At 45.4% G+C, this 14,644-nt stretch overlaps 1 protein-coding gene across 2 annotated transcripts in view; it reads left to right on the top strand.

Moving 5' to 3' along the window:
- The first annotated feature begins 4,290 nt into the window (after window positions 1-4,290).
- LOC308124569 (RNA binding protein fox-1 homolog 2-like) overlaps window positions 4,291-14,644 on the top strand; it is a 53,268-nt gene continuing 42,914 nt past the window's right edge. The window contains exon 1 of one of the 2 annotated variants that reach the window (XM_080487641.1): window positions 4,291-5,213. In XM_080487641.1, the coding sequence (XP_080343767.1) occupies window positions 4,959-5,213 (255 nt within the window). In that variant the 5' untranslated portion in view covers window positions 4,291-4,958. The remainder of the gene's footprint in view (window positions 5,214-14,644) is intronic. The other variant, XM_080487642.1, reaches the window with a different exon arrangement.

A 14,644-nucleotide genomic window follows, 5' to 3' on the forward strand; every position in this document is an offset into this window, starting at 1 on the left:
CTTCTTTCATTCTCCACACCACTGCTCTAAAACATAGAAGTATCTCTATCCGTCTATCTTTTGCCTAAACATTAGAGACACGTGTTATCTGAATAAAACCTAATAACCTGAAAATGACGCAAGAAAGAACATTGTGTCATGAAAAGGAGGGCAAAAGACTTAAAGCTTGCGTTCAGACTCTACATGAAGAATTCTGCAAATCTGCTCTCCACATGGTTCAGAAAATCCTGAATAATACATGCGAACCGGAATAACAACAATAGATTTTAATCTTCACAGAAAAAACCTTTAAAGTGCAAAGGAACAACATTAACACACTCCTTAACAAAGCCTTCATTTACAAAGATAGCCCGGAGGTGAGCCTCCTCAACGCGCCGGTTGTTTGACTTTATTTTCGACCCCAAACCGAGCCCGCACACAGACGACCTATTCCACTTGACTTTAATCAAGCTGGATCGCTCTTTAAACATCGGAATTCCCCCCCCAGGCAAGTTGTCTAACTACTATTACCAATCCAAAACCAAGAAAATCCTCCTTGTGCGCAGAGTCGGCAAGTACAGCGTCACCACAGGACGACTTGTACCGTCCCCTCCGTATCCCAGCAACTGAGCTGCAACTTAGAGCTACATGAAATCTGTATCCAGACATCAGATTACATCTGATATACAGCACGGAGGTGACGGCCGGGTAAAGAATGTGTAATGCATGAAAAGCTCTTTTGATCTTGAAAAAAGAAAGATAAATGGGATTGTGAAAAAAAATAGCTTAACAGAACTACAAATAAAAAGTCACTTGTTTGTTGATGAACTAACTTTTGTGTTACTTTTAGGAATCTTTTTCCTGATAAGGCATGTATTTATTCTCCATTGTTGTAGCGGTGATGTGATGGATTAACTCAGCTGTCAGCATTGTGGGAATCCGTCTAAAGATTGATTCACTCATTAGGTTCAGCTGACAGTACGTCGGTCGGTCAGAGGAAGATAGGCTGTCATCTAATGTCTAATCCAGGGGTGACAAACATTAGGCCTGTGGGCAAAAACCGGCCGCAAGAAGCTGCAATCTGGCTGCCAAACCAACCAAGCCAATTGTAAAAATAAAAAAAATAAAAAAACAGGGATTTTTCCCCCCCCCCCATGAATTTCTTAAGAGTAGCAGACACAACACTGAGACCCGAGCTGAGATATCGGCGGTGCTGCCATGAAAGATATCCAACGAGCATTACCCTCAAAGTCATGCTGTCAGAGTGTTTTTTTTTGGACATTTCACTGTATTTTGCACCAGAAATTATCATTAAAATTGGTTTTATGTTGCGATTTTAGTCAGTTTGCATAGTAATTGTTTGTTTTTTTGCAAAAAATATAGACCTTTTCATCACATTTACTCTGCGCCACAACAAAGAAAAAAAACCTTTAAAGTTTAAATTTGAAGGTTATTATGGCAATGACGTCGCTGGTTTTCAAGGCAGCATCACCAATATCTCAGCTCGGGTCTCAGTGTTGTGTGTTGTGTCTGCTCCTCATAAGGAATTTGTTAAAAACAACAAGGTTTTACTTTTGAATTTTTGTAAAATTTGCTTGGTGGTTTGGCGAGAAGGTCCAACCCTTCCCGCCAAGGTCATGAGGTCATATTAAACATCAGGTACTAATGTGTTGCATAATTATAAGAGAGATGGATTGATTGATTGATTGCTTGGTTGAAAATAATCTCTTCATAAGCTGTGAGGTCTGAGGCTGCATTAAGAGAGTAATGGCTTCTTCTGGCTCCGTCAGTGAAACAGGCGGCGGCGTGGAGTGATGTGACCTCACCGCCGTCCATCATTGCAGGTTCAGTGGGTGGCAGAGGAACAGGTAGCAGAGGAGAGAAAGGTGCTTGATAAAGTGACTCACAGAGATGGAGGGGAAAAAAAAAAAAAAAGCACTCACACAGGCACACACGGGAAGTACACACTGTCTCCTGAACGCACATACACACTAATGTGTGCGGTCACACGCTTTTACACCCGGGCAGTTGGCCAAAATTGACGGCAATCATCTTGTCTGAGGCAGCCAGGTGAAGTGAGGAATCAGTGTGGGTTTAATGGCAGACCTGTGTGTGTGAGTGTGTGTCTATATGTGGGCTTTCCTGCCATTTTGGGAACTTTTCCAGTGCAAAAAAAATACGTAGACAACACCTCGTGAAGACACACACCGTTTCATATGCCTTTATGAGTAAGATCAGACTAAGAAAAGCTAAAAAAAATAAATAAAAAATGCCTGGGTTATGAGACTTTGAAGCTTCACCAGGTGTTACTTCAGGGTGACCAGCTGAGCTCCCTACACTATTATCATTCACACAAAGTCACAGAATGTGAAATGTGCCCATGAGCAATACCATTCAGGGTAATGGTTAAAGAAATAAAAAAATAAAAAATAAAGACGATGTCAAGCACTGTGTAAGTATGACTATGTCGTTTAGTACCAATAATAAGCTTTTTGCACCGGTTAGATTTGGCAGGGACCTCTTGTTGATGACCGAGAGGCGTGAATTAATAAAAGTACTATAAAATCCCTGCCAACTTTTGAGACAAGCAAATGACAGGAACGACCAGATTGTAGTAATATTCCAAAGCTGCAGGGAACATGATCAGATGACCTTTCTCACCCCATCATCATAACTTTGACTTGAAAAGCAACTGGAAACTGGTGCAATGTCACAGCGAGGACAGCTGGCTGGATTAGCACATTTCCACAGTGAAGTATATGAAAATTGTACAATATTAAATGTAAATACCTCCAGGGCAATTGCACATCTTTATTGTTTCTGAAGTTTGTCTCCCGTCTGAAGATGGTTTGACGTTTGAAGACTATAAAGAGACGCTCCTCTGTGCTCCTTCGCTTCAAAATCAATCTTCTCTTGTCGTGCTGGTTTTCTAATCCACGCAGGGCGGAATAATGAGAACAGACACGCTTTTCCAAACCAGTCTTGCACTTACATTTAGGTGCCAGATGGTGGCGCTGTGTATCCAGTTATCTTAAATAGGCCCGACTGAGCAGTGTTCGGAGTGAGGCTGTGACAAACTACCAGAAACAAACATGGAGGAAACTGACAGCAGCTGTCTAATGATGTGGGATCAGTTCTTGTGTTGGCAACTTCCCAGAGAACAGTTGAGCGGCAGCAGTAACCCGACCCACACAACGCAATGATGAAGATCAACCACAGCTACGAGGAAGCGCCATCTCAAGAGCTTTAGAGTTTCAGTTGGACCGATAAGAGACGTCTGGATATCAGGATATAACCACCGTCCAGACACACACACCTCCACACCAGGGGGCAGTTCTAAACCTTCACCTGGACGTCAGGTGTCCAGACGGAAGCAGGTGGAACTGGTGGCGCACTGGGTTTTATTGTGTGGACGGGGTCTGCCAGGATTGGTCTTCTCTTATTTTCTGCAGGTCATTGTAGGTCACCCGTAAGATCGCCAATATCTACCGGCCCAACAAGGTCACCGAAGGACTGTATAAGAACAGTATGAACATGTCTCATGAAAGACGAGTTGTTCATCAACGACGTCTGATGACAGGATATCCAAAGTTGCCATGAGATGGTCTCCATCTGGAAGGAGGAAAATTGGCGAAAAGTACTTGGCGAAGGACTGCGATGAAAGAACGGGAAGGCGGCGAAGTATCACGGCCTTACGCTCCTGACAGGATGAAGAATTGGAGCGAGTGAGATTGAGGTCATTAAAGGTGATGGAAGCGACTTCCTCTGCTCATTTTGGGAGATCAAGCAATCACCACATGCAAAGACCCTCAAACCTGCTTTTGAAGACAAACTGAATTCTTACCTGCAAATATAACCACATGCCATCTTGGAAAAAGATGTTTCTCGTAGTTACTTTGCCTTAAGGTGCCACTAGGCGACGCAAAAACCTCAAAAAACCTGAACGTGCTGTAGATCAGGCTAAAAACAAGCTGCAGGGGCCAGCTTGAGGCTCTTTTGATTTATTTTTCTTAGGTGATTTATTTCATCACCTCAAAGTTTAGACTCTTTTTTTATTGTGGAGGGGGGGGGGGGGGTGATTTTAGTTAGATAAATAATGCAGGTGCAGATTATGAAAGCATAAATACAGATATGTTATAAGTTATGTAAATAGGGTGCACAATACATGTTATGCACATGCAATAAGATAATATACATGATTACTGCAAAGAAAAAAAAAAATGTTGCCATTTTAGAAATTGTAATAAGTGTAGAAGGAGGAGGAGGAGGGAGCAGCAGGAGGAGGAGGAAGAGGAGGAGGAGGAGGTGGTTACACCAACCGGGACTCAGACCAGAGGAAATCGTGCTCGTCGGTCGCCAAGAAAGATCCGCACGCCGAGACTCATCCAGCGGCGGAGCGAAGCAGAAGAAGCACCGGGCAGCACCGGTAGGAAGCACCGGGAGAAGTTTGTTGTAAAGCGGGAGAAGACAGCGGAGAAGCCGTGCGGCTCAGCCCCCCCCTCCTCCCACCCCACTCTTCCGGAGGAATAGAATTACGGCGCGGCTCATTCCCACAACGTTTTCTATTCCTGGCAGCGAGTGTTTCTCCGCTCTTCTCCTCCGAGCCTCGTTTATAACGAGAGCTAGCGGAATGTAATGCTAGCAACTAGCCGCCGTTAGCCTGCTAATTAGCTCGACCGGAGCGCGTGAGCTTTCTTTTTTTTTTTTTTTTTTTTCCCCCATAATTATTACTATTATAATTTAAAATAGCTCAGTATTGGTGTCGTTTCACTTTTTTTTTTTAATTCAAGGAAGAAAAAAAATTAAAAACCCTCCCTCCATTTAACTTAGATTCGTGTAATATCCCGGTCACAATGGTGTGTCTCGCATAGCTAAGGCTAAGTTAAGACAATAAACTGATGAGAATCGGCTCCGCTTCGTCTCCGTTCTGAACACCGAGGAAAACCAAAACACTCTGACCGGAGACTCTCCGCCGCCCGATGTTAATGTCGACCGACGTCGCATCTATAATGCTTCCCGTCAGTCGGGGGATAATGGACCGGGAGAGGGACATTGAGACGGCAGCCGGACCCCATGCGAACGCGGCCGGGGGTCCAGCGGTGGTCCGGGGGATGAAGCGAGGAGACCCGGAGCCCGACGCTCAGACCGCGGCTGCCCTCACCGACCTCGCCGCGGCGGAGTGCAAGAGACCGCGGATAGACGGGACCGGCGCTGTCGTGGGAGACATCGGACAGGTACGTCTTTCTGTTGAATCATTTCCCCCTTCATCCACTAAATAAAAAAAAAATAAAAAATGGTACTGATGATGAGGGTGTTCTGACAGGCTCCCTTCTCTTCATCAACTCTTCGTCTTTGCAGAGACTCAGATTTACGTAAAACCGTGTGAATATCATGGGAATAAGTGTGTGTTGGTTGGAATACTGTAGCTGCAGGACCAAGGCAGACAAAGGTAATATGATACAGGCTCCATTGCTATGACAGACAGCACCACAACAAAGATCACAGCCATTCATCACATCCTGCCTCACAGAAAGTAAACCAGGGCTTTGTCACATGTGGCAGAGCAGAGTGTTTTTTCTTCTTTTATATATATATATTCAAATGGGTGGAAATTAGTCAGACCTTATCCAGTGAGTCAACACAAATCCTGATGAGCAGGGCATGTGCTGTTGATGTCCCTGTGCCCCCCCCCTCATGATTGTGGCTAGGTGTTAAAAGAGAGAGGCAGACAGGGATTGGGGGAGGGGTCACCACTGTGAAAGACAAAGAACAGAGCCGTTTTTTTGGTGTTTTTTTTTAGCTGGAAGCTTGAAGGAGCAAAAAGGGGGGCCCTCCTTAACACGGGGGTCTTCCCTGCCGTCATGACTCGGCTGCTGAGGCAGCGCAGCATCAGCAGCCATTCTTCCCTCGCCGGACTAATTTGTGCAAGTTACAGTAACGTGGAGTACTCGCTGATGCCCGGGGTGCTCCTCGCTCGGCGCTTCTTCCCTGATCTGTTGCTATTTTCCTCCCTCTGCCTTCTCTCTCTCTCTCTCTCTCTCTCTCTCTCTCTCTCTCTCTCTCTCTCTCTCTCTCTCTCTCTCTCTCTCTCTCTCTTACTAACACACACACACACACACACACACCAGTCTTACACTTACACACATATGCTTTAATGCACCCTTAATTCAATCTCAGAAGGGACAATTTTCGCTGACGTCTGCGGTTTTAGCTTGAGGAAACTGCACTAACTGTAGTCGAAGGGCAGGCCGGCACGGTTTGAGGTCATCTGCAGGTAATTGAATCCTGTGGAAATGGATAAAATACTTTAATTGGCAGCACGGCTGACCTGCTGCAAAGACAAATAGGCCCCGTGGAAGCCTGGCGAGCTTCGCGGAGGATGGACGGCGGTGGTGGTTGGGGAAATGTTAGAACCCGCCGGCGAAAGATGATGTGACAATGAGCAGCGTGGCGTGGCGAGGAAATTCTCTGCCCATCAGTTGTATTGATTGCTGGGAACTGTGTGAAGGGAGGGCCATGCAAATAGAGTGTACTGTAGCAGAGAGAGATCGGATGAGTAGATGGATGGATTGAAGGGGGGAAAAGTGAGTGGATTAAAGGGTGGGAGGCATGGAGGTGCAGGACAAAGGAAAGGAACGAGTGGGGTATGAACGGAGGAGATATGCAGGCGAGAAGCTGCAGCTCGAGCGCAGTTGATAGATGTACGAGGAAATGAAGGATGGAGGCAAGGAGAGAGAGGACAGCAAGAAAATCCGAGCCATTAGCGTGCCTCCATCAGGGATCATGATAAAGCATGAGAGGGAAGTGATGGATGGCGGGAGTGACATGATCAGCTGGGGTAAGAGATAAGCCGGCGGACGGGGCCTGAATGGCGATGAGCCGTTCAATAACACTTTATGCAAAGGCCGCGAGTAAAAAGGAAAATGACATTGAGTGGATGTACCGGCAGTTCAGTCATGATAGTCGCGCTGCAGAGCTGCACACGTGCTCGGGGTGGAGAAGAGGAGTTCAGTGGGTGCTCCCATGACTAAATGCACCCAGCAATTACTATCGGACTCCAGCTGAGAGCTCCAGTGAGGAGACTGCTGACCTTCCAGGCAGACTGTAAATCAGGACTGTAATAATAAATGAGAGTGCAGCCTCTTCTCTTTTGTTGCTCCTGTCCCCTCCTTCCCTGCTCCCCTCTGGCTGTCCTCTGATTTGTCCCCCGCCTGCCTCCCCCAGGCATATTTCCAGATTGCTAATTGACTCCTGGTTCGCAGGCTTTCAGCGTGCTCGTGCGAGAGACACCCCCTCCCTCCACTTCACTCTCTTATTGGCCATCCCATCTCCCCTCTCTGCCATCTTTGATTTTCTCTTTATTTCTCCAATCAACTGCCGTCACTCAAAACTGTGTCATCTCTCCTCCTCAGCCCCACGTGACTTGTTTTTCACTACTGTTTGCCCCTCCTCCCTCTTCTCGCTTAATTTTTCATTCCCCACTCTTATGGTTCGTATTATCGATGCCCCCCCCCCCCCCCCCCCCCCCAATTCGGATGCAGCGAGAGTACAGTTTCTTAACTCTCTCCGTCTGTGTTTGCCCGAGCCGATTTATCCTATCGCTGGCAGTAAAGCGGCTTTGTGTCGCGCTAACGAGATCAAAGCTCATTTAGGAGAGGGCATTAACCAGACTGATCGCTTTAATGGGCCAAAGCAAAGGGGAGGGGGGCAGGGGGTTAACAGATCACTGACTTAGCTTCTTACCAATAGTAAACAGTTTGTGCTCTCCAGCAGGATTTACCACAAGGACTTTGTCTTTGTGAAACTTTGGTTGTGCCCGGGCCCCCGGTGAGAGAGTCGGTTTGTCATATTGGTTGCTAATGATAATGCATTACTCTGGGAGGAAAATAAATGCTCAGCAAATCTGTTCTTCATCTGTTCTTGGCTGTGGCTTTTTTTTTTTTAGATGCCAGAAAGAAAAAGAAAAAAGGGTTTTCACTTGGTGATTCTTGTCACTTACCCCAATTTCTTGCAAATGTGTTTGTCACTTTGGGCTAAAGAGCTCACAAGCACACCGCTATGCATTTAACATAAAATGAAAAGCAAAAAAAACATTAAAAAGACCCGCCAGCTCCTCTTGAAAATACATAAAAAGCAACTTAATAGACAAGGAAATGCATTAAAAACCAAAAGCACTGGTGAATAAATAGGAAAACCAGATGACTTTAATCTGAAAATAACAGATGACAGTGCAGTTTTTGCCTTCAAAGCCATTTATTTAATGCAATAATCCCAAGAAAAGGTCACAAGATCCTGGAGGGGCTGCTTTTTTACTCTTATATGACAGTATTTCTTCTTCAGCACAATCACAGCTCTTACAGGGGAATTTCCCTCGTGATTAGTGAAGTTCTATCATTTCCTTCTTATATTTAATGTCAGTAAGCATCTCCAAACAGGCGTACTCCCATTAGAAAGATAGAAAAATGCAAATTTACCCAAGCAAAAGGAATAAAGTGCAAGGGCCGGTATGTACTCAACCGTTATATTTAAAAAAAAATTTTTTTTATGGCTTTCAAGCATGATTGATGTTACTTGACCACTTTTAAATATGTTAACATTTGTATTTAAATGTAGGGAGTTAAAGTCAAAATCATATTAGACAAGTACAGGATGAAACTCGATATAACAAACAGAAATAAGACAAGTTAAAGCACAATGATGTTTTCAACCTTTCGGAAAGAAAACGCATAAACGAAGCGTTTTTACTTGAAATGTCGTCCTAAAGGAGTACTTGATTTAGTACGGAATTATTATTTTTTTAATGTGAACCAGATACAGGAAGTTGCTGCACAAGAGCTCAAAATGCCTGTTTGATTAGAAACATATTTTTCATAGTTTCCCCAACATATTTGTAAAGTTAAACATGTCAATTTCAAACTTTGTCATCATTGAAGCGGGGACAACGTGAAGTGCATGTAGTTAAAAATTAAAGCGGCGTTACTGAGCACTCTGGTTTAGTCGTTGCACATGTGTTCAGCATTTATTTGTGTGACAATGAGAATGCTCGGTAGCAGCCTGCCTTAATGCAGATTGTTGCAGGGCAGCTGTGGCTCAGCCTGGGTTCAGTCTGCACTGACATATGTCGAGACTCTCCTTCTGAAAGTAGTTCCACTCGCTCCTACCTGGTCTCACGTTCGGCTCGCCTGCTGTTTGATGTTTAGCTGCTAAACTTTGAACAGCGGAGTCACCCGTGACTTTTGAACCGGCGCCGATAAGCAGAAAGAATTCCCCAGACGGCGTTACCCAACTCTCATTCTCCCTCCCTCCCCGGCTCTTCCTATCGCTTCCCTCTCTGTTTAACTCAATTCACTGTGCTTTATTGGCACAAGTGCAACAGAGATATTGCCAAAGCATGAAGGAGTAATTTGATTAAAGGGGCGGGGGGGAAAAAGGAAACGCACCATTCATAAAAAAAATAAATAAAACGAATAGCGGAACAACATTGAGATTGCTCTCTCACATTAAAGGACAAGTGGTCCAGCTTCTTAACATGGCACTTGCATGTTAACTCTCCCATTATGGTCATCATGTCACTGCTTCAACCCCCCCCACCCACCCCACCTCGACGTGCCACCTCCCCAAGGCTGCCCCCAAACTGTCACATGTGCTCCCGTCTCCTCCAACACACACACACACACACACACACACACACACACACACAGAGAGCCAAATGTCAATTTCGTGTTTCCCTTACATGGGGTCGACTGTGATGCACTCCCACAGTGTTGTCGGGGCTGTCTCTGTGTCTATAATAATGATTGAATTCTCCTCATGAAATGTGCACAAAAGCCTATTTAGCTTGCATGACAAAAACATTAGTTTTACACCGTGTAAAGTAAAATCTTGACTATGTTGAACAGATGAAACTGTCCGTATTACAGGTGATAAGAAATTTGCATCAGTTGTTTTGACTGAATTATACAACAGGGGCTGTTAATCACGCGTCCTGTTTTCAGCAGCGATATTAGAGTTAAGCACAAGTACTGAACAACATAATTGATGCGTATCACTGAACCTCTAAAATGGCATGTGTAATGTTTCACAACTCATCTTTTTTTCCTGGTTATAAAAAAAGCAGATCTAGAAAAATCTACAGTTTTTTTGTTTTGACGTGAATAAGAAAAATGACCTCCCCATGGAAGGGTTGGCCTAACCAGCCTGGAAAATATTGACAAATCAATGAACCTTGCACAATGTGCATGGTCCGCTCCACAATTGGCAACAGCTGATATATTTAGTGGCGGTTGCACTGATCTGCTGGCCAGCCCACCCCACCCAACTCTTGCACGGTCAGCAGAAGTTTGTTGTTTCTTGTATAAGTTTAGCCACTGTGGGAAAATACTAAGGTAGTCTGTGTTTTAACAGTCAGTCGTTTCTGCACGTGATCTTTGAATTGTTTGGTTTTGTTTGGTGTCTGCATGTTTTCTCTTCGCCTACGTGGGTGGTTTTCTTAAAGACTTCAAAGACATGTTGGTTTGTTTGATTTGGCGTATTCATGCGCGTGTTCTTGGGTTTTTAGTTGCAGACTGGCGAGCTGTTTTAGGTTTTGTTGACAAGATGGGCTTAAACCTCCTGCCACGTAAGGATGGATCAATATTGAATGAAATCCAATGTAGAAGCTTTGTCCTAACCCTCAAGAGTATGATTTGGTGTCAAAATGTTTAACCATTAGCATTTCGCTTTCTGGAGTGGAGAAGTTCCTGGAGATTCGTTTCTCTATCGAGTAGACACGTTTAAGGTGAAAACACTCCAAATTTAGCGCCGTGTATTCAGGGTAAATGTGTTCGGATCGCAGCGTGACGTTTGAGAGGACGTCTTCTTGAGCACTGCAGCCGGAAAAGAGACTTGACGTCACTCTGGCTCAGACTCGTGTCGGCGGGTGCACGGCAGTTAAAGAACCATGGACATGAATAAAACACTACTTGGCTGAACTGACGGATGCTGATGGTATTTAGCCTCCCACAATGAGAGGTGGACATCGTCAGCGCTGGCAGAAGAAAATGTGTTTCCAACGCGCCCTCTTATTTACTATTCTGTCAAGGAAAAGGCGGCGGTGAACCCCGGTTAATCAGACCACTAATTGCACATTAATTCGGCGCACATTGCTGCATTGTCGGTAACATTTAGAAAACAATGCCGCCTCATCAGAGGTGAGTGTCTGCTACCTCGGGTCCCTGTTTGCAGACATGGAGAGGGGACCTGCTCGTGGCCAACATGTCACTACCTGTTTAATTCCTAACTACAGGTTGTCTGTTGTTGGTGGCAGTGCACACAGTCATTGTTAAAGCCACATAATACATCCCCTCGAGCCACCTGTTTTAGGGCCGCTTGATCCTATGAAAGAGCAGTATTTAGTTCATATCTTGGGGGCGTCTGAAAGGCTCGTCCTCTTTTCCAAGCACATCAACCAAAAGATGCAAAGAAAGGCACGCACGTGGTTTGCGGCTCAGCTCGGCTTTGGATGAAACTTGCAGCACAACCTCTCCTCCTAGTCCTCTTCGTCCTCTCGTCCTGTCGTATCGACTTGCCTCCGATGCATTCATCATTTTCAGCTTCATCGTTTTGCACATTTCGGAGCATCGCACATCAATCACATGCATCACCCCCTGTCCTCGACTCTCCACGTGGCCTCTTCTGCTGACGCTCTCTCCTTCACTTTAAAAAGTACACGTTGTCAGGATTTGATCGTCTCAGAGAGTACCCTTGAACTCTTTCGCGTCAATTGTATTTCGCTAAATTGATGGAGCAGAGCGGTTACTGACGACACTGAGCAAAGACTACCGAGGATCATTTGGAAATGCAACTTGACAAATCGTTGAAATCTATGAAAAAGGCACAGGTTGATAAACTACGGTAAAACGATACTTGCTTCTCAAATCTTTAAGTGGGGCTCTTAAAAAAAAATCTGTTTTTCTCCAGATTTCTTTTGACATGCCATTTTTCACTGTTTGGAAATAAGAAACAACATTGCCTTCTGATTTAAATTGATGTGTCTTAACATACGGTGAGCGTACCAGAGTTTATTCATTGTCACGTCATTATTTTCAATTTAGTTGGGAAACCCGCATCGTGAACGGACAGATTCCAAACTTGTGATCATGACGGTATCACAACTATTCCAACAACATGCTACAGGGGAGAACGTTTTGTTCATTGGAGTGATTGGTGGTAGCAGGTGGGGCATTTCTTAGATTTAGTGATATAAGACCACAAAGCCAGCGTTTGGCACCGTCCCTCCTCCACCAGGCCCGTCTGTTTGGGTACCCCTGGATGTGCCTGCAGCGGCCCGCTTAATTACCCCGCTCTCCCCCCTTCCTCCCCTTTCACCATCTGTTGACCTCATGTCATGTTGCCTTCCTCCACCGTCGCTGCTGCTCATTTTTCCTCCCCTGCTCTCGAAGCGATTGCTCCACCAACTTCTTTCCTTCTCCTAAAATAGCAAGAGAGAGAGAAGAAAAAATAAACAAGAGTGACGCCCTTTAGTTTTTGCCCTCCGTGGAGTAAAGCGAGAGAGAGAGAGAGAGAATGTGTTTATGTGAGTGTGACTGGTTTTCTGTGCTCTTGCTGATCCCTGCCAGTGCACTCCGAAGCCCTCGCAGTCGGCCAGCCGGCGCCTTCAAAGGCTCCTCCTCGCTCGCAAACTCTATGGCATTAAGTTAATGGAAACTTGGAAAAGTGCAGCCCGAAAGCCCAGCGTTAAACCTGGACATGCTCAAAGTCATTCTTCCTATTTTGAAAAGTGCAGCAGGCACAGATGTGAGTGCTTTTTGTCCACTTTCCAAGACATGCAGGCATGTACTATTGCTTAAAAGCAACTGGGAATGGGAGTGTGTGTACATGTGTCTGCTTTTGTGTGGGTGTGAGTAAACGAGGCTCTAAAAACTAGGTATCAAGTTCAGATCCCCCCCCCCCCCCCCCCCCCCCCCCCCCCCACACACACACACACACACACACATACACACACACACACCGACCCGATCCCTTCCCCCAGGCCTTAAGAAAATATAAATCACATGGCATTCCTCGTGTATGACTCATTGTCTCCGTTTTGAAAATGTTTAGCAGTTGTTTTTTTTATTTCTTTCCACTTTCTTGGCTTCACTTGTCTTATTACCCCACATTCCTCCCCCTCGTGTGTGTGTGTGTGTGTGTGTGTGTGTGTGTGTGTGTGTGTGTGTGTGTGTGTGTGTGTGTGTGTGTGTGTGTGTGTGTGTGTGTGTGTGTGTGTGTGTGTGTGTGTGTGTGTGTGTGTGTGTGTGTGTGTGTGTGTGTGTGTGTGTGTGGGGCTTGGTTTTCATCCCGTCATTTTCAATCTTTTCTTTCTCCTCTGTCCACTCTCGAGTCCCTGCATCTCGCTCTTTCTCTCCCTCCCTCCCTCCCTCCTCCCTTTCAGACAGATTGAATCCAGATGTTGCTAAACTCTCAGCTCGCTCCCTCCTCCTTCTGTTCCCACTCCTTAAACTCCTCCTCCTCCTCTTTTTTTTTTCTTCCCCCGCTCTTTTCAGTACAGAACCAACAGTGACTCTACAATTTGATGGCTGGGGATAATTTTGGTTTAGATTTCATTGGCATGCCACTTAAACTCCCAAGTCTTTCGCTGCCAGTGCCGCGCCTCCACCCTCAGCTCCACTGCGAATGTGGTGAAAAACTGAATTTTATGTATTTTGTTGAAGTACGAGCTGAATTATCGCCTCCGAAACAAAGCAGAAACCGCCTTGGCTTCAGTTTTTGGTGCTTTGAAACCACAATGTCAGTTTGGTTCTGTTTGGAATTCACCACAGTGTTGGTAACTCCCAACATGCATCTCTTTTCATTCCGAATAGTTTCCTCATTCCCGTCGACACCGCCTGGGGATTTTAGTAGACTTGTGATTCGGCAGCCGACTTTTACCTCATTTCCATCTGTGCCGCGTTGAGCACCGGCAAGATTTCCACACGAGTCGGCGTGCTGCTCAATATAGGCCTGTCCATTCTCTCCTCGCAAACGCGGCGCACCAAGGAGAACGATCCCCCTGGGGACGAGGCACGAGGGGGAAATCGGTTCCAGATGAAACAGGAAATGGAGAGAGGAGACAAAGAGAGGGCTGTTTCAGACAGGAGGGGAACGAGAGGACGGGCCCAGAGTCTGGAAACGCAACCAAAGTCAGGGTTTTTGCCTCGTACATCAAGAAAGGAAAGGTTTCTCGTTCCTGTTCTCGACATCTGCTTCGTCTGTTTTCATCATGCTCTTCAAGCTCTTGCTCCCCCTCAGCTCCCCCGAAGCCCACTCTGTCTAGACTCCTCTTCTCCGTTCATCCATGCATCATCATCACATCTGTGCCTGCCTATCTTCGGGTCCCAGTCTTGAAGAGAGCAAAGAAGACTGCTCAGAACAAATGTAGTATTTGGAACGTTTCACATCACTACTATCCAACATAATCTTCGTCAACCGTTTTTTTTTTTTTGGGGGGGGGGGGGGGGGTACGTTACAATTCAAATCAACTTTCAGATATAAACACCAACAGTGAAATAATCTGTAGGGTTTGTAGGGAAATGAAAATTTTGTCACATTACAATCACATATGTAAATGTATAAAATGGATTTTATTTAATACACCAGCATAACATACAGCATCATGGTAGTGGAA

The sequence above is a fragment of the Lipophrys pholis genome (genome assembly GCF_963383615.2).
Source record: "Lipophrys pholis genome assembly, chromosome: 19".
NCBI classification, from domain to species: Eukaryota; Metazoa; Chordata; class Actinopteri; order Blenniiformes; family Blenniidae; genus Lipophrys; species Lipophrys pholis.